Here is a 23,958-nt window from a genome sequence, read left to right as displayed (position 1 = left end):
GTCGCCGTGGAGACGCCAAACAAGATGGCGGCCCCCGCCCGTTGCTGTGGTGATGCTAAACAAGATGGCGGCGGCGGGGCCCTGCTGCCGGTTGCCGTGAGGGCGCCGTGGGGGTTGGTGTCTCCATGCCTCCCCCCCCTGGTTTTCCTCAGTGCCCCGGCCCACCCGGGGTGGAAAAGGCGGCAGCTCTCCGTTGTAAGGCAAACCATGTGCATATATGTAATATATATCTATATATATATGATATATAGAGATATAAGCACTGCCTGGCCCTGAGTTCCCCACCTTTCTGATTGCTCCTGCAGTAGGATTTCCAAAAAGCACTCCCCAGAAATGTCAAAGGACCCTGTCCTTGTTCCCTTTACACCTCTCCTCACCCTGGCTGCCTAACGTTCGTTATCCAATGGTTATACTGCCAGCAGTAATCAGTGCCTCACAACTCTTCCTTAGACGTTTCCAGTCCAAAGAAAAATCCTAGCCCATGTTCCTGTATTTGCTGCAAATAACTAGCTATCAGTTAAGAACAGCATGGTGAAAACCAAAGTTCTCCTTATCTTTAACTTCCTTTCTAAAAGACGGGTATTTTCTATCCGCTATACATGCGTTGCTTCCTCCAGTGGCCTTCATTTATTACATTGTGGCAATTCATCTTCATTGTGACTCTACATTTTACCTAAGCCAACACCAGAATATTTTCCTGTAAAAATTTATTGGTGTACAAAATAAGCCATTTTTGGCTTTGACATTCGTTATGAACAGTCTGTAATACATTATAAAATAAGTCCATCTAAAATGAGTGCTACGGTTGACTTTACAAAGACTCCATCCCTTCTTTGTAGTCTTGTAGAAAATCAGAGCCCCTGAAGCTTGCTGAAAATAACAAACAAAAACAATATTTAGTGTTAAAAAGAATCACCATAAATAACATATTATTCTATTTCTTGATCTGTGAAAAAAATCATAATGTTTTAAACTATTTAAAGACCTGAAGCATCTCATATTTTCTACATTCAAATAAAAGTTATATGAGGTCTATCTTAGCAATTCCCTTACGTGGAGAATTACACAATCCTATTTGAGAGAAAGCTTCTGCAACAAGATATGAAATTGAATCAGAGAGACAGAGAAGGTAAATTTGCAGTTCCCGTTTGGTTATTTCAAACATGCACATTTTCATCACTGTTGTAAGCCCTTTGATACTTTTTTGGTGTTGAAGTTGGCCTTTTTTCCAGTTGTTGAAAGATCACAATTGGGATGAATAAGCACAGATGTAAAATACATGAAATCAAAGCATGAAAAGTGGCTTTTGAGTTTGATTATGATCATAAAATGAACCATGAATTGTTCATAAGTGCAATTAACCTATGCAATAAGCATCACCTCCAGAAACAGATTAAATCTGTTTCCCAACTGGGTCTCAGTTATTAAAAATCATATAGTACAATCTATCTATTTAGTTTTGGATCATGCTTCTTATCACTGTTACTTGACTGTAATTTCTGAATTTATTATTTTAATTCTAGGCATCTGGATTTCTTACACTAAGTACAAAGCACAAGTCTACGTTAACTGCTAGAACATTCACTCTCTTTACAGTTGATTTTCTGTATTCTTCCTGATAATTGGAAAGTCAGCAAATAAAAAGATGCTTTCTTTTAAATGAGAAACTGAATATATTTACCTGTCTTCAACTGTCTTGTTGGAGGGGTAGAATACCTTGAATGAAAATCCACTTCTTGGAAATGAACCCTGTAAATAAAAATACACCGCACTTGTGTAAGTACGCAGATGTAAGTACTGTACAGATGGTAAGAGACACACTTAAATGTAACTGCATCCCCTTTGGCAGCTGACCAGTCATTTTCATGATATTTAAATTCATCCATTTGGTAAATTAAAGGTTGTTTATACAAGTCCAGTACATTCTTATTTTGGTAAAGCATAAGGAAGTCTTACAGGATTTATACAAAGACAGTCGGTGTTGGTGACAGTGAACGGGTCGTATTTATCCGCAATGACAAGCATATCTGGCAGAGGATACACCCTTAGGGAGTAGTCGTAGGCCCAGTACACAGGGCTAACGTACAGTGGAAGTGGTGTCAGGTGTCCTTGTGATAATATAGTCTTTACAAACTGCAAGACAAACACAGATAGATAGTTTGAACCATTTTCTACAAGTCAAATGTATTTCTGCAGATGCTAATGCTCTGTTAATAAAGAGGTTTTTAACACGGAAATATTGTTTATGCATCTCACTCCCTCTCATTGTTACGATTTCTATAGTAAAGCAGTGACTCCACTACAGCAGCTAGCTCAAAAGATCTCAAGATCAAGATCTCAAAACTATTACATCAATCAGACTCTCCAAAAAAAAAACCGCAAAATCTGCTTACTTGTTTCTCCAGCCCAAGAAATACCAGCACTGCCATAATTTTGGGGTACATTTTTTTTGTTCCTCCCCCCTGCCCTCCTCCAGACTTTCCTTGCAATTTCAGTTAACCAGAAGACCCACACTTAAACAGTCTTTACCCTGAACTTGTGCCTTTGATTGCCAAATAATATCTTTTCCCTTGACCATTCTTACGGTAGTTGCCATGCTCTAGACACTAGCTGACTAGCTGCCTCCTTTGTAGTTCCCATTTTCATCTGGCAGAATTCAGCCAGGGCATTTTGGTTCCCGCAGCCCTCCACTCAAGCCCCTTGAAAGCTTTTATTATGTTTCATCAACCATGTAGCTGCGGTTAGGATCTGTTTTCCCCAAAGGCCTAAAATCACTACAGCAAGTAGGTGAGGGGCTGGTGTTAAAAGAAAATGATGCACAAAGCATAGGCCCAGCCATTCCACTAATACTGTATGAGGCCTGAAGACACTACTAATTCAATCTCATGTTAGTAACACAATTTCCCACTCATTCACTGATGGCATAATTAAGAAATTAATGACAGGCAAAAAAGGCAGACAGAAACAAAAGTATGCGATAACAAGCCAATACTCCTATTTGCAGAAAGTGTTATAACACATAATTCGATGTTTCCTTCATGATTCCTCCTCTTCCAAGCAGAAGAAAGCCCTGTGTGAGTGCAGGGAAATGAAGATTTATAGTGTACACAAACATACGCAAAAATGCACACAAAAAACAGGTGCATCAGTGTCCACAGTGGGATTCTTTGTGCTCACAAAGAATCTGGGCACTGTTCTGATGGAGAGAAGGAAGAATCAACAGGAAGTTTCCAAGTCAAACAAACAAGAAAAAAAAAACTGTACAATAAATAGAAGCAAACTCCATCCATCACTGCAATGAGCCAGTATTGTCCGGATCATTCTCATTCAATTATATCAGTAAGTCCCATCAACTCCTGCTGTGCATTCATTAACTAGAATCATAACTCACAGTGCTGTGTCGATGTATCAAAAGCAGGATTAAGACTTCAAGTAAAAAGGCAGGGGAAGCAGGTGACCTTTTGGAAAAGTGACATGCTGCTTTCCTGCAAATGTCACTCGTTAATTGATCAAATCTTAAAAAGGTAATTTGTATTAAGCTTTGCATTTAGGAATCAATGTTTTGTGGTACAACATTTGTGGCTGGTGCACAGACACCAACAGTCAGCTGCAAGGAAGTTCTGAGTTCAAGGGCACCTGCAAAGGGACAGCCAGAATGACTCAATGTCATCAATCAGTATCCTGGTTTCGGTTATTTTCCTGTCAAGATGTAAATGAAATTAATAATAGTAAGTGTATAGATCCCTCTTCACAATTCTTTTAGCAAACTTAGTTACTCTTACAAAATATCAGGAGTATGCAGACCAGAGTACACCAAACACAAACCTTCTGATCAAAAAAAAAAAATCAAGCTCTTAGCAAAAAGTGTTGAACAAAACTCAACTCACATGGTTGGGAATATCCATGTTGCTGTTAGGGAAGCGGACACAGTTTCTGCACATTTTGTTTACCAGATCTTCACGAAAGATAATTATTTCTTGGGTGCAATACTGAATCCTAAATGGAAAACATTAATGAAATTAAACAAATTACGATGAAACACTAAAAGATGGAAAGTTGTATTATGAAGTCAATCTTATTCTAATACAGCAAAAAGAAAAAGTACATTTCAATTAAACTAATACCTTCCCATCTTCCCTTCATTACACCTCCAGATTCAGAAAAAACATGATGCTTTTGAGCAGGTCGTTATACTCAGTTATTAAACTTCTGGCAGTACGTCCAAACCATCTTGTTCAGGATAGTTTCAGCAGTGATTTATTTATGCATTACTGTATTTAAAACTAGTTACAATTAATGCAAGTAAGGAATTATCTTAATTTAAAAATGCTAAGGCCATTACATCTGCACATGAACTAGTCATTCGGTATAAATAAATAAATAAATAAAATAGCAGTAAATTAGACTGTTACCTGCAAGGATTTGTGGTGAAAACTGAAAACGGCACTAGCTGCCTGAATTCCTCAGTAATAATTTCAGCCAGGGGAGGTCTGAAATAAACAGCAACAGGTGTATCAGCCAAGATTCTTACCTTCCTTAACGATTCAATTCAAAGTCTCAAAAACTGAAAAACAAGCAAACTGACCGTGGTAAAATAGAACCGGGACCAGGATCTTCAGGGCCAGGAATAAACACAAATCGACTACTGCAAAAAGATCAGCATAGTGCTTTTATATAAAAGAACCCCACAAGAATCTAAACATTGGTTACACACTTGTATACATGCACTACTTCACAGATGCATGCAAATAACCTATTCTGGGACAGACTTGACAGTTCCTCCTGTTGAAGACTTCCTCTCGCTCCTTATGGAGAACATAAATCAACACTGAGACAGAAGATGCATATCCACCCCTCACTAAAGTGGAACAACTCTTAAAAAACGCTCACCATTACAGCAAGGATAAGCCTGGCTGCCTCCCTGTTTTAATTTCTTTCATATGTTCTAATCTCTGTAGAAAGATTTAGTTCTCCCAGGCCTGGAATGCAGCTTCCACTGAGCAGGGACACAAGAAGGGATAAATAAAAGATCTCTTTCCAGCACTGTGCTGTTTCAGTTAGCTCTCAAACTAGCAGCCATGGAGAGCCGTGTAGGCAAGAACAGGAACGCAGAAATGAGATGCCTCCATGGACGCAGTGTTTCAGATGCCATTTTCTGGGGCTGGTACAGAAAGCCCGGGTCTGCTGGTAGCAGCATCGAGACCTAAACATCAGTTTATAAAACAGCACTGCATGGGCAGAACCCTGCTGATTTCAAGGGAATTCCAGAGGAAAAAGGGGCTTGCCCACGCAGTGCTTTTGAGGAACCGCGGGCCATGCTTAATGATGTGGAAAGTGTTCCAGAGAGAGGCAGTTTCACCTTTGCTCGTTCAATAGCAGACTCCATGACCAAGCTATTCTAGATAGAATCAGAACATTACACTGCTCCCAAAGCAATCTTACAGGCCTGTTACCTGATCACAGCAGGCTCACAATAACTGGAGGACAGGGTATCTGTTAGTTTCTTAAAGTAATTAAAGCAAAGCTTTTCACAGAATAAGCACATTTCCCTTTTTCATAGCACTTTGCTGTGTACCTTTTATGAATGCTGGGATATTCACAAATTATATCTGCAAGAGCCTTCAAAGAACCTAGAGTCAGAAGAAAAATATCTATGATACAGCACCTGGTTAGCCAACAAACACAGTGTATGAAACACACAGTATATGAATCACCTGTACACTTCCGCGCACCAAAAATGTGTCACTTAGAAAATATGTGATTCTTTTGTGCTCTCATGAATTGTTTTACCATCATAATTTTAATTTAATGCACATGTCTGACTGCAAAGAATTCCTTACCTTTCAGTGACTGAATCTGATTTTTTCCATATGGTGCAGATGAAAAATTTCCACAGAAGAAAAAGCAGGTTGGAGGTGCAGAGGAATAACCTGGGAAAACAGAGCATCTGTGAGTACAACATCCATCCCCTCCACTACCTTTCATCAGTCAGCCTGCAGTGTATTTCATGAAAGGCAGAAACCAAAACAGCATTTGAAGCTCTGCTGCTATCAATACCCCAAACTATTTTCTCCATACAGGCCTTCATTATTTACAGACCTGGTTCCAACAACACTGGTTGTGTGCATTCAACTAACTGCTGACCCAGTCACATAATTACACAAAGTACAACTGTAATAAATAACACAGTTTAAGAACACACTCTTCCCTTCAAGAGAAAAATAGCATGTAAGTAGCAATGGATTACTATTAACCTCCATGCACCATGCCAATTCAAGGGCTCTACTAATATTTAATTCCCTCTTTAGCATTATGAAGCAGCAGTGACTGCAATTGCCTGAGCGTTTTAAGAATCTCATGAATTCTCACTGTACCACTAATCACACAGAAACACATGCTTTATAGCAAAGTCTATGATTCTATGACTGAAAAAAAAAAGCCTTTTGCAAACTCTAAAACAAAAATAAAACATCTGCTCAGGCATTCATCTCATGTTCCAGGTTACACTCCAGCTCCCTAGCCTTCAGAACCAGACTTGCCTTTCCCTCACTGCTTTACAATCCAGTCGGTAAATACAACAGAATTGCTTATACCAGAGAAATGGCTCATCAGGATTTTTCCTTGCTATTCCTCTCAGCTATTATTTTTAGTTCATAATTATGAAGCTCATTACTTGTCTATTAAAAAAAAAATCGGAAATTAGTAAATGCAATATACACATCTTTGCCAGTTTGATATATTAACCTCACTGACCAAAGTCCGTTCATTACTTCAGCATCTGAAGTCTTAGGTCAGGTTCAGTCTGGTTCAAGGATTTTGCCAACTTTCATCCAGACACAGAACTGGTTTCCTAACTTCAAAGTTAACTTCCTACTTTCTCACTAGATCTTGTGATAACGTGTCCAGTTTTCTTTAAGTGACCAGCAGTTTGCCACCCTTCATTTTACATTGCTTGTTTTTTAAAGCAGACAGCCTCTCACGTTTCCACTCTACCTAAGGCAGACAGGACAAGCTGTTCCAAAAGTGTTCTGGATTACAAAGAAGCAATTCACCGATCTCACAGATGCTTGCTATCCAAATGTTGTCATCATTACCAATGTAATGATGCGTGCAAGAAACAGTTCATATTTTGAGACTAACCGACATTTTCTCCTTGGTAAAAACCAGAAAGCATTCAAGGAAGAGTGCTCATCTCTGATGAAGGAAAATGTTTCCCTTAAACTAAGGCTAGGAAGAGTTCTTATGAACATTTTTGTCACAGCACATAAAATGGCTACTGTCCAAAACAATATTGGTACTAAGTGATTTACGAAAAGGAAGTGACAGCTTGCAAAAATATAATACAATCCAATTTTTAAATCTGTTAGAAAAAGATCCAAAAGAAATAGAATAGCAACCATGAAATGCAAATAGCTATCACTAAAATTGCAGGGAGACTTCACTGGTTTTAGGCTTCAGTTTAAAGGGGAATGAATAAAATAAAACGCAACAGTTGGGTTTATTCTGGCTTTCTCAGAATTTAAGTTCACCAAAACCACACAGTATGGTAGTAACAGAACTCTTGGAAATAGTTGCTCTATCTTTTCCTTTAAAAGAATACTTTTGAAAAATGGTACCAAAACCACTGTTTCACAAAAGAGCACCTTTAGATCACAGTTTGACAACGAAGCTGGCCTAACGCTTAGCAGCTCCTACCCAGAGCAGGCTTGCTGTCAGTAGTAGGCTGTCCAGCTTCCCCTGCATGGGCAGCGATGCTCACATGAGCAACAACATGATGAAAAGTTCAGGAAGCCAAAGCAGCATAAAACTAACTCTCCAACAAAGGCAACGAGTTTCCCCCAGGCATAGTCCCCGTCCTGGCTCACCAGGGGGTCAGAGCTTCCAGCCCATGCCACGGAGGCGACTGAGGGCCAGGCAGCCAGCAGACATCGGCGCCACCCAGCAATGCTGCTCAGCATTAGGAGATGGTAAAAACTCTCTAAAATAAGGCTCCGAACCAAAGCAGTCACCACCTACCTGAAAACATCATATGCAGCTTTTCTAGTACTTCTGCTTGGTCCAGCCATACATCAGAGAGAAACACAAACATGGCATCTTCATTTTCGTCCTCCAGCTGCTTTAGTTTTGCAGAAGCCTTTACTGAAGCTGAGGAAGGCCCTCCAAAGAAGTTTATATTTCCATAGAAGGCTCTACAATATTAAAATACTGAAATTAATTCTGTTTTCTTCCCAAGTCATTACTAGTTTTGATTATGGCTCACTTGAACCATTTTAATTATTATTATTATGAGAGGTAGCTCAGATGGCATCAATGATCATTTTGTTTTTCAGAAAGAAAACAAGGAAGAGAAATGGCAGTCACCTAAATCTAAGGCACGGGTGCTGCCCTGCCATGATTTTACAGATCATCTCAGGGTAATATTTATCCTGGCTTCACTCCCACATCCATTCCTTGAGCAACAAGGAGTTTCTTATTTGCGTGTATTAGCTGTCTCCTTTGCAATCGAGAAGGGTTTAGATCTCCTCTGTTATTAACATGCAGAACCCCATGGCCTTTGGAGGGGGTTTTCTGCTCACATGATAGGCTTTAGTACTGGCCCAAACAGACCTGCAAGTCCCAGAATTGCCTCCTTATTTATTATTTATTTGGGAACATCTGGGGAGGGGAAATAATAGCATACTTCAACATCACAGAGATTATAATAACGCGCTTACTTGGAAACCCACAACACAACACAAAGTCAGAGTGAGGCTGCCGAAAGTCAGCTTCATACCTAGTGGCAGCAGACGGCTCAGTAGGCGGAAATCCAAAAGCGTTCACGTGGAAAACCTCATCTTCATACCAACCTAAGACATTTTTGAACAACAAAATAACCTTTAGTTTTTCTAACAACATCATGTCCTAGACATTAGTCAGACGGTTGGCAGCTGTGCTGCATTGCTAGTCCCAGGCTCCATCAATCCCTCCTGTGACAGCACCAGTCCCTGCGCTGTGCAGCGGTGAACCAGAGCAGGGAACTATCCGGCTGAAAAACAGGCGGAGCAAGAAACCAACTCCTTTTTACCCCGGTCGTTTCTCTGAATGGGCTTGCTGCACAGCCACATAAACGACCTTCTCAACCCAACTGAGTAAGAATAAGAATGTAGGGAAACAGGAATCATTTTTAGTGGCCCTGCCCCTAAAGAGTCTACATCAAACTGCACCCTTTCTTGAGAGGAGCTGTCATATCTGAAAAGAACAGAAGTAACAGGGTGATTCTTGTCCCCACTTGCTATTGACTTCTACTTAGTTTATTTTATAAATTGGAAGCATAAATGCATTAACAGAAAATAAACTGGGGTTATGTGTATCGCACAGAGTAATATCCTACAAATGGCAACGTCCATCGTTGCACTGAAACATGTTTACGGCTCCAGAACTGCAAGCACTTACACTGCCTTTACGAGAAGCCTCTGAAGGACTGAGGCTTTGCCAACAGCAAGCAGCATTTCCATGTTGTTAACTCATACTGCTTGGTTATTTTAGGCCGTCTTCCTAATCTAGTCATATCTTTTCCAAGCATGTTGTAGGCATGTTAACTAAGACCGATCCTCAACACTGCCACAGATGCTCTCATCCCACTGATGTGACTGAAAACCACAGAATTTCACAGAGCTCTGCCTCCAGAGCCCACAAGATAGCAGGAAAGGCTTAGGGCCAAAATTCTCAGTCATAAACTTAGCTCATGGTCAAGCCTCACCATCATGAGACTTACGTTTTTAGCCAGATCTAGCAAGTATCTAACTGCAGCAACAGCCACGTGCAGAATAATTTATTCCAAGTTAAAAAAAAAAAAAGAGTCTGCTTTACCTTCTGCCAAAACAAAGCATGATTCAGTATATAAACCACTGTGGAACTGGTGCAGAGAGGTTAAGAAACATATTTTCCTTAGATCAGGACTCATAGGCTAGCTCATTAGCCAAAGTTTGCTTTCCAGCTGGTGTAATACATTTGGACTCCACTGGAAGTTCAGCAGCTGCCTGCAGAGCCGGGTGATCACCTGGCAGCTGAACAGGTAAGCTCATAAGCAGAACAGAAACCTTCCACTAGGAGGAATACTAACCTTGTCCTAAAAGTCTTTGAAAGGCCACTGAGCTGCAGCAACCACGTAATTTGCAAAAGAAAGAAAGCGACAGAGCTGCAACTCTCTATACATAATTTTTAACGGTCAATATTGGTTTGTTATTCTAATTGAAATTCTCCAGATCTACGGGAAATTTATTCAACTCTTACATCACAGATAAAGGATATTGCTTTACTGAGGTCTAGCTGGACGACTCCTGTAGGATCTTCTAGGAAATACTTTCCCTAAAAAACAGGATTCATTAATGAAGCAAAGTATATCCAAACACATAAATGCTTCAGCCAGAAGCACCTATAAGCCAACGTTTATTAGCAGTTTAGCAAAGTGTTTAGTATCTTAAGTTTAGAGCATAGGGGCAGAACTAAAAACAATGTAGGTTATAGGAAGGGTATCATAGCAGCTCCCCTTAGATATGCTGCAGTTTTGATTGCTGGGGCACCCCTCCCCTATAATTACAGGCCAATGCAATGGCAAACCCACACACAGTGATTTGAGGCTCCAGCATTTCAATAAGGAGCACGCTCAGAAAATATAAGCCTCTCTTTGGGGAATGAATCTTGCACCGATACTGACTTATACAGCAGGATAAAGCGGTAAGACATTTAAGCCTTCTCATTTTCTAACATATTACAACGCTGAATGGATGGTGACCCAGATATTCCACAGTGAACAGCAACCTACCTCCTTGAGCTGAGTTATCATCCCGAGGACAATCACTTCCCCCACCTTCAATGTATTGCCCAACAGGGTTTCTATTGTTTTAAGCTGGAACCAAAGGCAAAGAATCATGTAAGAATTAAATCCAACTCTCCATACAGCTATTCTAAAGCAAGCAAGACAAAGCACCCGGCAGCATAAATTCCCACACAAATACACAAACAAGCTAGGACAGAATCCTGACTCATTAGAAAATCAGGGACACGTTTCTGATTGTCGAATGTGGCAGAGTTTAGGGAAATATTTCCAATGATGGCTGCTAGCATAAAGAAGTGCTTAGCAAGTAAATATTTGTTATTTTGCTTACAAATGGCTTAAAACTGAAAAGAACAAGTCATAATTTCTGCTCTTGCATATGAATGTCAACTGCAGTAAATAGATCTTCATTGGGATCCAGACTGAACCACAGGGCCAGCTTGTGCCCACACAGCACCGCCGACTACTTTTATTGAGGAACCTTAGAGGGACGACAGAATACCCCAGAGTAACACCGGTGACACCACGTACATGCTGTCTGTGGGTTCTGGACAAACTTAGTTTGGTCTGTCAAGCCGCAGTTAAGAGAGACAAACCTCCTGTAACACCAGCACAAACAACGCACTCGCCACCGCTGGCAGGGAGGACAGCAAGCTGTCAAGAGCGAAAGATGCCTACACAGCCTGGATGGAGACTCAGCTAAGGGCAGTTGTTCTTTTCTACACGATGGTACACTGAACAAAGAGAAACAGGCAAGCTGGTCAAAGAAAAAGCTGTTATTTGGTGCCCAGAGACACACACGTGATTTCTTTTTAAATATATAATAATTATATAACATGGGGAGAGCATTTAATATGAGAAAACTGAAATGGGAACAGAACAGACTCAAGTCATCACCTTACTCAACTGCAGGTTTGTGACTTTAGTGCTGACAAAAGAAAAAAGCTAGAAAAATGTTCCCAAGCACAGAGAAGCAAAGCGCTGTAAGCTGAACAGGTAATGTACTTCCACCTCAGGAAGCCGTATCTCTCGTGCATTTCATAGCTGCTTTTGAGTAGCTTAGTCATCATGCTGATCTAAGCCAAATAACCGCGTTTTTGACACACAGGCTAAAAATGATAGGAAAAAAAAAACTCATTTTCATTGATTACCCATACTGGATGTAAAAATAAGGTGTCACTGGAGAAGTATTGCTGCATTAAAGTGTAACACCAAGTACAGCTCCCTTCGCAAGAAAAGCAAACAGATTTTTTACCTGGAATTTGCTCTTACTGTCATCAGGATGAACAACAACTGCTGCGGGTGTAAACAACTCATGTCTGTGAATCCTCTGCAGAAAGCAAAATTGAAGTAATCCAGTTTTAAAAAAAATGAGCATAGTCAAAAAGCCAGTTCATTACAACCACCATACAAAATACTTTCTAAAGTTCTCTTACTCTGTTTTACCCAGCAACATTTGATTTGTTGAGCACAACCAGTTCTTTCGACAAAAATTTGCTTCTAAGAAATAGATTATCAGTACAACGAGACAATAAAACTAAGCTCAAAAAGCAACAGTGCACCTGTAACGGTTTTAAAAGTGATTCCTGACCATCTGTAACAAAGGGGTGAGAGAGCAAAGAAGACTCTATGAAATGCTAACTATGTGGAAAAGAGCAGGTTCTATCTTCAGAGCAGGGCCTATTAAAAGTAGACTTTGTAAACTAATAGGAGCAAACTACATGAAAAATAAACTGCAGAGAACGTGAAGGAAACACACTGTAGAAATTTTCACGTCTTTCCACGTCTTTCATGCAGTCCAAACACCTCCCCGTGGAACAAGCCCATCGCTACCAGCCCATGTAACACGTGCAGCAGTTAGTACCAGCAGCCGTCACTCACAGTGACCCAAACCCTCACTTTTCTGGAGGTCAGAAAGGAGCAAGCGTGACAACCAAACACAAAACCCGTACGCAGAGCCTACGTGAAACTATCAAAGAGGTGCAACAGCACAATACGGGCTAGGAAACAAGCAGGCTGCAGGACATCCCCACTTGACACCTCCAGCTGCTGTTCCCGGAACCCAACCTGAGTGTGCCAGCACCAGCAGGCTTCACCAATCCTGAGCACTGCTTGTAGGAACTAAACCCTCCTTAGCTAATGGTTAACCAACCACCCAGGGCAGAGGTTCCCAAATTGCAGTACACACGCTCCCAGCGGCAGCAAACCCCCTCAAGACAGAGCATTGCCGGTATTTCGGTGTATGTGACGCCGCGCATGCACCTGCCTACGGTCCGAAGGACGAGCAGGTCACGCAGGCTGCCCGCGGGGTGGCACCGGCAAGAAGCCAGCTCGCCGCCTGCCTGGGTCCCGGTGCTGCGCCTACACCTGGAGTCAGGGCCAGGCAGCTCTCTCTGCCTCACGGGAGCATGACCCGTGCAGCGGAGCAGCCAAAGCAGGCACCTGATAAGCAATTAACAGGACCTATGGTCTGCCACTCACCGCACCAGCCCGTGCTGCTCACGCCGGGCTGCAGGAGAGAGGCAAAGCACGACACAGAGGAAGCGGGTGGGTAACAGGGGGACTGGAGCCATTTCTGGGGTGAACGGACGGAAGGAAAGAACCGGGCCGAGCTCGGGCTCTGAGGGGTGCCCAGGCAGCAGCGCTGCGGGGCTGAGTCCTGGCTGTGTGCACGGACTGGTCCAGGGCCACCACCCAAGGATGCTGCCACCACCTGCGACTAGCGGCACGGCGGTGCAAAGCGAGTCCTGCTGGGGAACGCTGTTCTGGAGTTGCCCACACCAGAGGACACGACGCACGCGCCACCACGAGATGACAAGGGGTGCCTGGCTCTGACTGAGCGTTTTGCAAAGTGGAAAATGAATAACTGAAATAAGCCGGAAGCAAACTTCAGTGCTTCAAGGAGAGGCTGAACCTGAGCTTCACGGGGTTTCGGGTTTGTATTGCCTCAACAAGCGCGACGTACAATGACGCGCTGATCAGACCCAGCACAGAGCCAGCCTACATGACAGACAAAGAGCGAGACACAATCTCCTGTAGGAACACACAATCTACTCTTACGATGCTAAAATGCAGAAACACAAGCATCGATCATGCTGTATGGTGTCAGTTGAATAGCCTGATAAAATTTAGTACAGATCTTGTTCTTACTCAGATTTTATTTAAACTGGAGCTCACAGCAGCGCCTCAGGACAAAGCACTGCTGTATAGACAAGTATGAACCCAAACAACAGCATTTTGGTCATGCATTCTGTTGAACAAAGCAAAACTGTTTCTCACCTGTTGTAAGATGGAGTAGCGCTCACGAAACAACTCTGCTTTATCTCTGGCAGATCCAAATAAGTTTGGTGCAGGCAAGTTGGTCATTGACAGACTGCAAGAAGTTTAACAAAATCAAGATTAAAAAACATACATTCCTCACGCAGAAATGACTTATTGATCTCAAAGGTGTGGGAGGCTGCAGAAGTTATAACACTACTGCATTTAGTCAACGCCTAAGATTTCTGCTAGGGACCCTGTGTTCTGCATTCTGAAGGCTACCTCAGTTGAATTTCCCTCTTACTCACAGACCTTGAGACCTATCTTTCAACCCGAATGGGACCCTGCAGAATTCAGTTCTTTAAAAGCAGTTAAGTCTACTAAGTGGCCACGAACAAGAATATTTCCTTCCTGTTGGGTAGCAGATTGCCTTCACGGTGTTCTCTGCTTCCAACAGCCTGGAAAGCTAGAAAGTGGCACTGGAGTTAACGTCCCACTGCAAACACACTGAATGTTGGTGCTGGACCAGCAGAATCACAAACCAAGACTAGAAAAGGAGTTGCACTTTACATGAATGTCACTGTAATGCCTCACAACGAATATCACTACCGTTCTGCAGCTAACCACACTTCAAGCTTCGTAAGATCACAGCCTCCTTTTGGCTCAGCAGTCTGGGCTGCTTGCTGTTCAATGTAAATTCTTTAGCTAGCAGAGCATTTACAGCCAATTCCTGCAGCTACTTCTTTCTTTCTCCACCCTGGGGGATCACTCCTCTTTTTTTCTTTTTTAAGCTCTCTTCAGAAATTCCTCTTGAGCTTCAGATGTTGCAAGCTACGGTCTAGGGAATAAATACAGGCAACTGACAGGCCAAATTTATTGAATAAAAATAAAACAGCCAAATACAGAAAGGAAAAAAAAACACTTCATCTAGTGATGCCCTTAGCCTTACGGTCTCTTTTACTCATTAGGTGGCATTAACACGGTCTGAACACTTTTACTGTCTGATAAACGCCCAAGCTTCAGAGGCAGGACGATCACGGGCAGCACAGAATACACTACCACAGAAGATGCAGATGGCCGTTTCAGCTTCATCCTGCCAGGCGAGGAGAAACCCAGCGGCACATTTATTTATGAGACAGCATTTACCATTGTCTCTGAAAAGCCGGTCGGGCTCTAAGAAACAGAATTATCTTATTTTCTCACACAAGCTTGAGATGAGTGAACCCCAGAGGGGAAGATTAGAAAATAGACTTTCGAACACAGCAAACAAGAACTCTTTCTTAAAACAAGAAGCAGTTGGAACTTAAAATATGCAACACTTACGGTAGAAACCTCTTTCTTTCTGAATTGTAAACATAGCGTGGAATATCAAAGGCTCCGATAATGTTGAAAACGTTTTCTCTGAAATGAGAATGCATTTATAGCGTTATCTTAGGTGGAACTAACAAACACTACGGAAAGAAACCAACTGAACAAAACTACATTCATTTTGTTCTCCATCACCCTGTGTTAGCTCCATTTCTCCCGCTCCACTCTACCTGTTGGCTACTACAGCATCTTCTAATTCAAAAAAAGGGAACTCTTCAGACGTTTATTTAGAAATGTCAGAGGGATAAATCACCTTGCATTGTCATCCTCTGGTATCTTTCCGGACAGCAGAAGAGCTTTGGCATGGTTAAAATGAATAGTTTTAAACATGCACGATCTCCAAACTATTCATCAAGCTAATAGATCCCATTATATCCACTGGAGCAGCTCTCTTCTCTGATGCCTCCCATTTTACTATAAGTGCATCAAATTCATCGGAATAGATAACAAATAGCCCACGAACTTTTGCTAAGGCTTACAAGCACAGGACAACCATCACTGCCTATCAGGCAATGATAATATCGTAGGCTTCAGATTGCATTTCCTACAAAACTCTGCCCTGAGGCTTTCTGCACCGTAATTCAAGAGAGTTTTACAGGCTGGTCCTGTGGTCTGCGAACTATTCCCTCCAGGACTCTGCACTAAGAATGTGTGCAGACGGGAGTGAAAAATGCATTTAGGTATGTAAAGTGACGAGTGAAAAATGCATTTAAGTCTGTGAAGTGACATAAGAAAAAGTCATACTCAAGCTATCTGCATTGCAAAGGTGCCTATGCCTAGGAGAAAAGTCAAAAATACATTTTTTTCATCCTGAGGCACTGTGGGATCACAGGATCTGACACGCCCAATAAACCATTTCTTTTCATGATTTGCATTACAATGCCAGTACACACAGTAAATACTAAAGAAAACACATTCATCACAATCACAAATAAAATTCTCAAAAGCACAAGTAATTGCTCTCTGCTTTCTTATCACAGAGTGAAAATCAAGCAAAACAGCCCTGCTATACAAAAACAACAAGCAACAAAAAGCAGCACCCTGGAGGAAGGTTTTCCAAGTGCTTTCAGAAAAGAGCTATCTTAGAAAGGTTGCAAAAATAACCTCATTTAATTTTCCTCTACAGAAAAGAAAATAAAGAAATGAACTGAGGAAACAAGTTCTCTCTAAATCCTAAGTATCCGTTTATTTTATTGGTTAATATTCAACCTGTGTCACATGTAACACATAACCGTATAATTTTAATTCCAGAATCTCGGCATTATATTTAGAATCCCCTAGAGGCCTATCCATGAGAACAAATTTTCTAAGAAGGAACATTACTAACTTCAAAGGCGGCATCAGGAAAAGCACAAAGCAATTACTGCACGTGTGGCACTGCAGAAAATGCCTGACATTTATTTCCCAGCAAGAAATAACTCCCATAAACATCAAATTAAAAAATGTCACCGTACATTGTTTCGTCTAATGCCTGGCTACATTCTTGGACAGCTGCTTCCACCATGGATAGTTCAATCATATTAGTTGACACTGAAAAGAAAAATTCAAAGGATTAAAACCGCAGCCTATGGAAAACGGTAAGGAAGTAAGTAGGTCTCAAATATTTTACCAAAAGGGTGCAGTATTCTTAGAGGAATAAGCTCCACAAATAAGCATATTTTCAATAATGTAATGACACCGCTTTCTCTCTGCAAATGGATCTCTTAATATTCTTACCAGAAGGATACATCTCTAGCTAAAAAATAACCCACACACATATTGTGCCCGCCATTAACTCACTAAACATGGAGAACAAGACAATTATAGTTTATGCAAAGCTGCCAAATATACTACAAATGTGTTAGATGAGAGCTTTCACATTCTGGAGGTTAATTTTGTTCCAGAACATTATCACACAGATTGCTGTCATAAATAAGTATTCAAACAGCTTAACACAATCTTGGAGACAGGCACATTGTTGTCTTCATGGATGTTAAACTGATAATTGAAATTCAAAAACATTTCTAAACACCGATGTTTTCCTGAACTTGAAGGGGAATCCAAAGCATGGATTCACAAAAGGGCTTGGTCAGCACCGCCAAGCCTCACTGCTGAGCTCTGGGAGACGAAATCAGCGCACGAAGCCCAGCACCTGAGGCCCCTTTTCGGGGCACGCAACATAAAATCACGACTCCTGGAAGGCAGTGCTCAACAGCACAGCACGAGGGGCACCAAGTGAGCTGGCGGAACTGCAGGGGATAGATACCACCGTGTCTGAACTGCAGTCTCAAGCAAATCCTGGACAGCAGCTGGACTACACTGGAATTTATTGCACAAAACAGCACCTTGCACAAAGAGCATTGCTAGCAAGTGCACTAACTGCACGTGCTACATTGGCCCTAGAGTTTATTGCGCTGATTGAAATTTGTTCAAAAACGTGGATGTGTTAATTTGTACCCGCAGGCTTCATGCTAGATGAGGAGCAGCTCTCCAAAGTGGTTTTGCTTCCCGTTTGATCAGCTCTGACGTATTTTGCCAAGGCTAGTGTGAGAACACAAAGCGTAACTTCTGGAGTGGGTGCTCCAGTTAAACGACACGTAAAGCAAGCAAATACTCGCCCTTGATTTAACGTGGTCAATAGGAGAGGCTGGGAAAGTTTCCTGAACTCACGTAAGGCCTAATACTCATTTTAGATCACATTTATATGGATTTGAACGTTCTCAGTCAAAGACTGGAAGTGGGCTCAAGTTTCCTGGTTTTCATGAGCTCACATCAGTAAACGCCTGTATATTTTAGGCACCTCCTTCAGCCATGTTCTTTAACTAAAGATGCTACAACTCCCACTTTGGTGGTCCAGAATCAGGGAAGCTGGATCTGTGTGCCTCAGGACACAGTGTCCCAGTTAAGCAGGAGGTAGTACCCAAACGAGATGCTGCTGCCAAGATGATGGAGTTTCAGGCATGCTCAGACCCACAGGTGTTGTGGGAACTTTACCAGCAAAAGCTCAACTCTTACAGCTTCAAGTATTTATGGTATTTTCCAGGAGTTTTCTGGATTGCACTTCTGGACTTAGCCATTTGTGGAACGTGAGGTAGTTCACACACCAAGCAGGTACAGCTTCCCCAGCACCACAGTGCGCCAACTGCTATCGGCACCTTCTGCCTGGTGTTACTACCACACCATCAGGCCGGCACAACAGAACATCACCATCTGCCTTAAGGCTTCAGAGAACGTGCAGGTGCTGGTTAAACTCCTTCCGTAGCTGGTTTCAGTTACTATGCTGGACTATTGCACTGGTGCACTTGCACCTGCCACTCCATCTGGACGCGAGGGCAGCGACCTCTGAACGAAGGGAGGTGACCGTTCCCTTCCTGCAGTCGCAGCGAGGCTCTGAAGGTTACAGCTGTCAACACCTCTAACCTTTCTCTGGACTTGGACTACTGAAAAACAGGTCAATTAATTTCTTGCAATCTATTTAATATTTAAAATGACAGTTTCACATGCAAAGATGTCCACGGTGTCCAGCTCGGTGGTCTCAGTAGCTGACATTGAAGAATTTCGCTACTTTTGGAAAAGTCAGGAGGTACCAAGGTGCCAACTTTTTGAATGGCAGAATTATACCATCCTTTGCTGACATCAGTATTCACTGATAACTTCAGTATTTAACAAAACAAAATGACAACAAATACATTTATCTTGATCAACATGGTGTGACCAGAATGACACTGGAGTGCATAAGCTGCCAGTAATTCTCTGTCTAAATAACATCACAATTGCAAGATAAACTTAGCAAGATTAAGAAAAGTATGTTACTTACAAGGCTGCTTTTCAACAGCATCGATGACCTTTTCAATTACATCTTCAAGCTCTACTTCACTGAGGGACTGAAGAGCTTCGGTAAGATACTTTATAGCTTCCCTAATTTCAACGAAGAAAATTAGCGCAAAAAGCAATTAATACTAAATAAAGTTCGTACAAACTGTGCCAATTTTGGCAGATGTGCACATAAGCACTAAATGCCTTGTGATTAAAAACGTAGAAATAATCAGTGCTGCGTAATACAGTCAGACACAAAATTCACCAGGATTGAAAACACTGAGCATAGGAAGCAGATACAGAGAACTTTGTTTTCATGTCCAAAGGGACCTCGGAGGGCTCGTGGTCCAGCCTCCTGCTCCGAGCAGCGCTAAGTGCACGGGCCACTCACGTTGTGCACAGCCCTGCTCAGGTTCTGCACACCTCCAAGGATGGAGATGTCACAGCCTCCCTGGGCCCTGTCTCACTCTTAACTACTCTGATTGTGAACATTTTTTTCAGGGGATTATAGAAAAGCCCACATTGGAAAGGACCTCTGAAAATCATCTGGTCCAGCCTTCTACTGAAAGCAGGTCCTCACATTACATTACCCAGGGCCCCAGGGAGCCAACTCTTGAGTATTTCCAGTGAGGGAGATGTCACCACTTCTCCAGGCAACCTATTCCAAAGTTTAATTGCTCTTACAGTGAAGAATTTATTTATTTTTTTTAACTTGTGCCTCTTGTCCTGACACTGCATCCTTGAGAAGTTCTTCCTTCTTCTCCCTGAATACCTTTAAGGAAGACTGGGATGTGATCCCCCTGAGCCCTCCCATCCTGAGGCTGAACAAACCCAAATCCCTCACCTTTTTTCCACAGGTCAGGTTCTCTGACCCTCTCATCATCTTGGTGGTCCTCCACTAGATCCTCTCCAACTTTTTAATCTCTCTCTTGAACTGAGGGGACTAAAACTGGACAAGTGGGATTTCTTTTGCTGTAAGCTGTGTAAGCCTCTCCCCCTTTCCATGTGCACTGGACCCTCTTTCTCCCCTAGCCCCCTTTGGGCAGCTGAACATCGCCACCTCAGAATCACAGAATCATCTAAATTGGAAGAGACCTCCAAGATCACCCAGTCCAACCTCTGACCTAACACTAACAAGTCCTCTACTAAACCGTATCACTGAGCTCTACACATATCACTAAGCTCCTCCGGCTTCCCCACACACCTCGAGCCCCTGCGCCTCACTGCCCCAACTGTCCTCGCTCCACCTGCTCCACTTCACCAGTACCCCAGTATCGGAGTTATTTTCACCCGAAACAACATGCGAATTAAAAACCCACTTCTTCCCTCATCCTTAGACTACACTCTGGCCGTTAAAGATAACGATTTTCTTATTACCATCATCCGTCACCCCATCAGAGGTGGCATTTGGTTGACGGCCTGACCTTCCTGACGTCTCTGCTCATGTAACGGTGCAAGCCAGGGGCCCTGAACTCGAACCCCTCACTACTGCACTTGCCAGGACCTTGTCCCATCATGCCAGGAATAAACGAGAACTCATATTAAGCATAACTGTGAAAGGAAAAATAAAGGCAGTGGAGCCCCAGGCGCTGCTCTGCCACCCTCCCCGGCAAGCAGCACGCTCTCTCCCTTCACTGCAGCCTAGCACACGTTACCACGGCCCCTCGGGCACCCTGAAACACCACTTCGGGAGACCCAAACCCGTAACTGCGGCCCGGGACAAGGCTCCGAGGGCTGCCACAGGCGAACAAGGGCCCCAGCACCAGCAGGGCGGGCGCCGAGGCCTGCCCCCGCCGAGCCCCGGGCGGCGCTGCGCGGGCAGCCCGAGGAGCTCCCGAGGTGGGCTCGGGCCGTGCCGCCGGCCCCCGAGAGCCTCCCCCCGCCGCCTCCCCGCTACTCACGCCCGCAGCAGGAGCCCCGCACCCGGAACGCGGTGCCCAAGCGGCGCCGCAGCCGCTCCGGCTCCATGGCGGCCGCGCAGCCCCGGCCCCGGCACGGCCCCGCCGCGGGGGGCGCTACCGCGACATGGCCGCCCCCCGAGCGGCCTGGCCGGGCTGCTGCGAGCCCCGCGGCCCCCTCGCAGGATGGCACTGGGTGGGTTTCCCCCGGTTTCCCCCGTTCTGCCTTTCTTCTCGGTCCGAGTAGGTTTTACCAGGTCTGGATGGCGGCCCTCAGCAGCCTGCGGGCATTGCCTGGTGTAGGGCACCTCTGATATGGCCGCCTCGCCTTTAGCTGCTCCTCTGGATGCGGGGAGGGTACACCGTGATCCTGGTCCCTATTGTGCTGTAACTGCCCCACCTGAATGTCAAGTTTACTAGGACAAATGTCGGCCGCCTCAAGGTTTAGGATATGGTAAACTCTTAGTTCTTTGGTCCATTGCCCCACAACACTGACTGCCCATGGTCCAGCACGGTTAGACATAGATTCCCCTTCTGTTGGCCCTGTCTTGGGCAACAAGCATACAGCTGTCCCCACAGCTAACTTTACTAACTTTACACTTAACCAGGGAATTAACCCTACACATGATTTTTCCTTTGGGCCTAAGCAGTTGAAGTCTGTTGCAGCATACCAAATCCTGGTATAGAGCACAATAAATACGCTGCACCTTTTACAGTTCCAATCTCATGGGGCAGCTGCCTTCTCTCCAGCCAAAAAATGATTGTTACTTCATTGAAATATTCTCAAGCCCATACGTCAAAGTACAGCTTTGTTCCACAGAATGCTCAAAAAGTAACTCTGAAAGTTCCTTGATCAAAAGACTGTAGGGATATAAAACCAGATAAAAAATATCAGCCTATTTTATATAGTCCATTCTTGACTGCGCCATTTATAATCAGTCCTCCTCATCTGGAGGAAGCTCATGGGTGAAGCTGAATCTCTCTACTCCCTTTAGACATAAAACTACCATCTGACAGGTTTCAGCTATTTTGGCAGGAAATACGATTCATTTTTTCATTCTAGGCATGCAGTTAGGTGTGAATTATGAACCCTTATGTAAGTTTTTCTATTTGCTAAGATTACTGCTTTTTCTCCTTTAAAAAAATCTAATTTGTCAATCAGCTCATGTCTCACCTGGAGAAGGAAGGTAACCCTCTTCTAACAAAAGCAATTCTTTTAAGATACATGACCAAAACAAGAATATAAAGCAAACTCCTGTGGCACCCTTCAGTACTTGGGGTTCTGTTAGGTTGCCTGGAGCCTCCCACCAGAGATATAAAAGTATTCCAGCGTGAGCTTTAGAATTCTGTTCCACTGAGCCATCTGTCTTGTACTCTGGAAGCCATGCCCAGCTCTTCATCCCCACTGCTTTTTATGTCCTTTATCTGCGATGACTTTATTGGACATCAGCACTACAGTGTCAGCGCACGTGGCTTGGGAGCAGAGAGCTGGCTGAGACAGGGTAATGGTTTAAGATCAGACAGCACATCCACTTTGTGCCAAAGGTGAATTGATGGAATTGTTTTGTTTCACCAAGCACGGTAGATAGCTCATCGTTCATGTCTGTCACTGCTCCGCTGGCAAAAGCCACGGGCTGCTGACTTTGCATTGCTCCCAGGTTTCTGAGAGATCACGTTGTAGCTCTACTTGACCTATAGATTATAGATACAGTTTGGAAAAAAAAATCTTAACTTTTTCAAATGTTTATTCCTATGTTTTAAACATCATCCTAATGTGTCATAATTACATTTCATTTTGATATTAGCAGTCACTGACAGGAATAGCTAACATCTTCCCTTCTAGATCAGAGGAAGTGTATGTCTCACTTTCATGTCCTTTTACAGATGTTAGAAGTGATCAGTTCTCAGAAGCTCTATTCTTCCTGAAGAGCTGTACCTGCTTCATTTTGAATTCCACTCATTCCAAATTGATCTATACTTCAGCTGGAACTCAATGGGTTGTCGGTCTAACAGTGTTAAGAGCTAGAATAGGAGCGTAAGAGGCTATTGCCTTTCCCGGTCTGCTGTTTAAGGCTAGGTGAATATATAGGAAAAATTATATATTGGTGGGGACAGCAGGGAGTGGGGATCCCTTAAATAAAGACAAATGTGTGGTTTGACATGATAGATGAGCTGCTGGGATCTCAACGTCACTTTTATTCTGTCAGTTATCCATAGCTCAGCACCAGCCCCAAAACACAAGCCCTGAGTGCCAGCTCTGGGATTTGCCACACCGTTTGTAGCCTCACTTTATCTGCTCCCAGGCTGCAGGTCAGAAGACGGCATTCACAGGATAATTCTCTCTGAGGTCAAGAGCTCGAACTCCTACACAATTGTTTTAATTACCAGCCACTGTTTCATAGGTGCAGTTTCTGTCAGGAGCACGACGCATCTTCTAACCAGCAGACAGTGCTGCGGTTGTCCTAAACCACCTGCCACGTGCTCTGTTTGCAGACCCCCCTCTGCCTTACGCTCTTGCCCTGGGTCTGCGTTCGGGTGTCCTATTTTCAGTGTTTTTCCCCTTCTCTCGTAGCCCTTATCGATAAGCTCCTACATGGTTTATCAGGCTTCCAACCTCACGCTTATCTTTCAGCGTGCCTCACTGGATGGACACCACACGCTCTGTCCCACAGCAGACTCTTCAGAGCCTCATTAACCCCCCCCCAGACCCCTCCCAGCACCGACCAACCCAGGGGACCCCTAGGCACCCACCCCACCCCGGGGCAGGGGGCGGCGGCGCGGGCAGCCCGGTGCCGCCCCACACTTTGGACCCTCCTCGCTTCC

The 23,958-nt window shown here is 43.5% G+C and overlaps 1 protein-coding gene across 1 annotated transcript; it reads right to left on the bottom strand.

Moving 5' to 3' along the window:
- Positions 1–690: 690 nt before the first annotated feature.
- Positions 691–21,205, bottom strand: POLE2 (DNA polymerase epsilon 2, accessory subunit). The gene is made up of 19 exons (XM_035551328.1): positions 21,135–21,205; positions 19,239–19,339; positions 16,897–16,972; positions 15,398–15,475; positions 14,096–14,189; positions 12,072–12,146; positions 10,805–10,888; positions 10,291–10,347; positions 9,850–9,898; positions 8,774–8,846; positions 8,017–8,189; positions 5,841–5,930; positions 5,576–5,630; positions 4,586–4,645; positions 4,413–4,490; positions 3,888–3,996; positions 1,957–2,133; positions 1,682–1,749; positions 691–870 (listed from the first exon to the last, which is right to left on the bottom strand). Exons 1-19 carry the CDS (start codon positions 21,203–21,205, stop codon positions 852–854), a joined length of 1,587 nt encoding a protein of 528 aa, XP_035407221.1. The 3' UTR covers positions 691–851.
- Positions 21,206–23,958: the final 2,753 nt, after the last annotated feature.

This window comes from Cygnus atratus, chromosome 5 (genome assembly GCF_013377495.2).
Source record: "Cygnus atratus isolate AKBS03 ecotype Queensland, Australia chromosome 5, CAtr_DNAZoo_HiC_assembly, whole genome shotgun sequence".
Lineage (NCBI taxonomy): Eukaryota > Metazoa > Chordata > Aves > Anseriformes > Anatidae > Cygnus > Cygnus atratus.
The sequence above is the reverse complement of the archived record's forward strand: the minus strand, read 5'-3'. Positions and strand labels throughout refer to the sequence as shown.

What these genes read in the sequence shown, in the direction of transcription:
- POLE2 (XM_035551328.1), bottom strand. Translation starts at nt 21,205, where the DNA reads ATGGAGCCGGAGCGGCTGCGGCGCCGCTTGGGCACCGCGTTCCGGGTG. An exon ending in TGCTGTTGAAAAGCAGCCTT is followed by an intron (nt 16,973 to 19,238) that starts GTAAGTAACATA and finishes TTTTCTTTTCAG; the next exon opens with TGTCAACTAATATGATTGAA. An exon ending in GCTACTCCATCTTACAACAG is followed by an intron (nt 12,147 to 14,095) that starts GTGAGAAACAGT and finishes TGCTTTCTGCAG; the next exon opens with AGGATTCACAGACATGAGTT.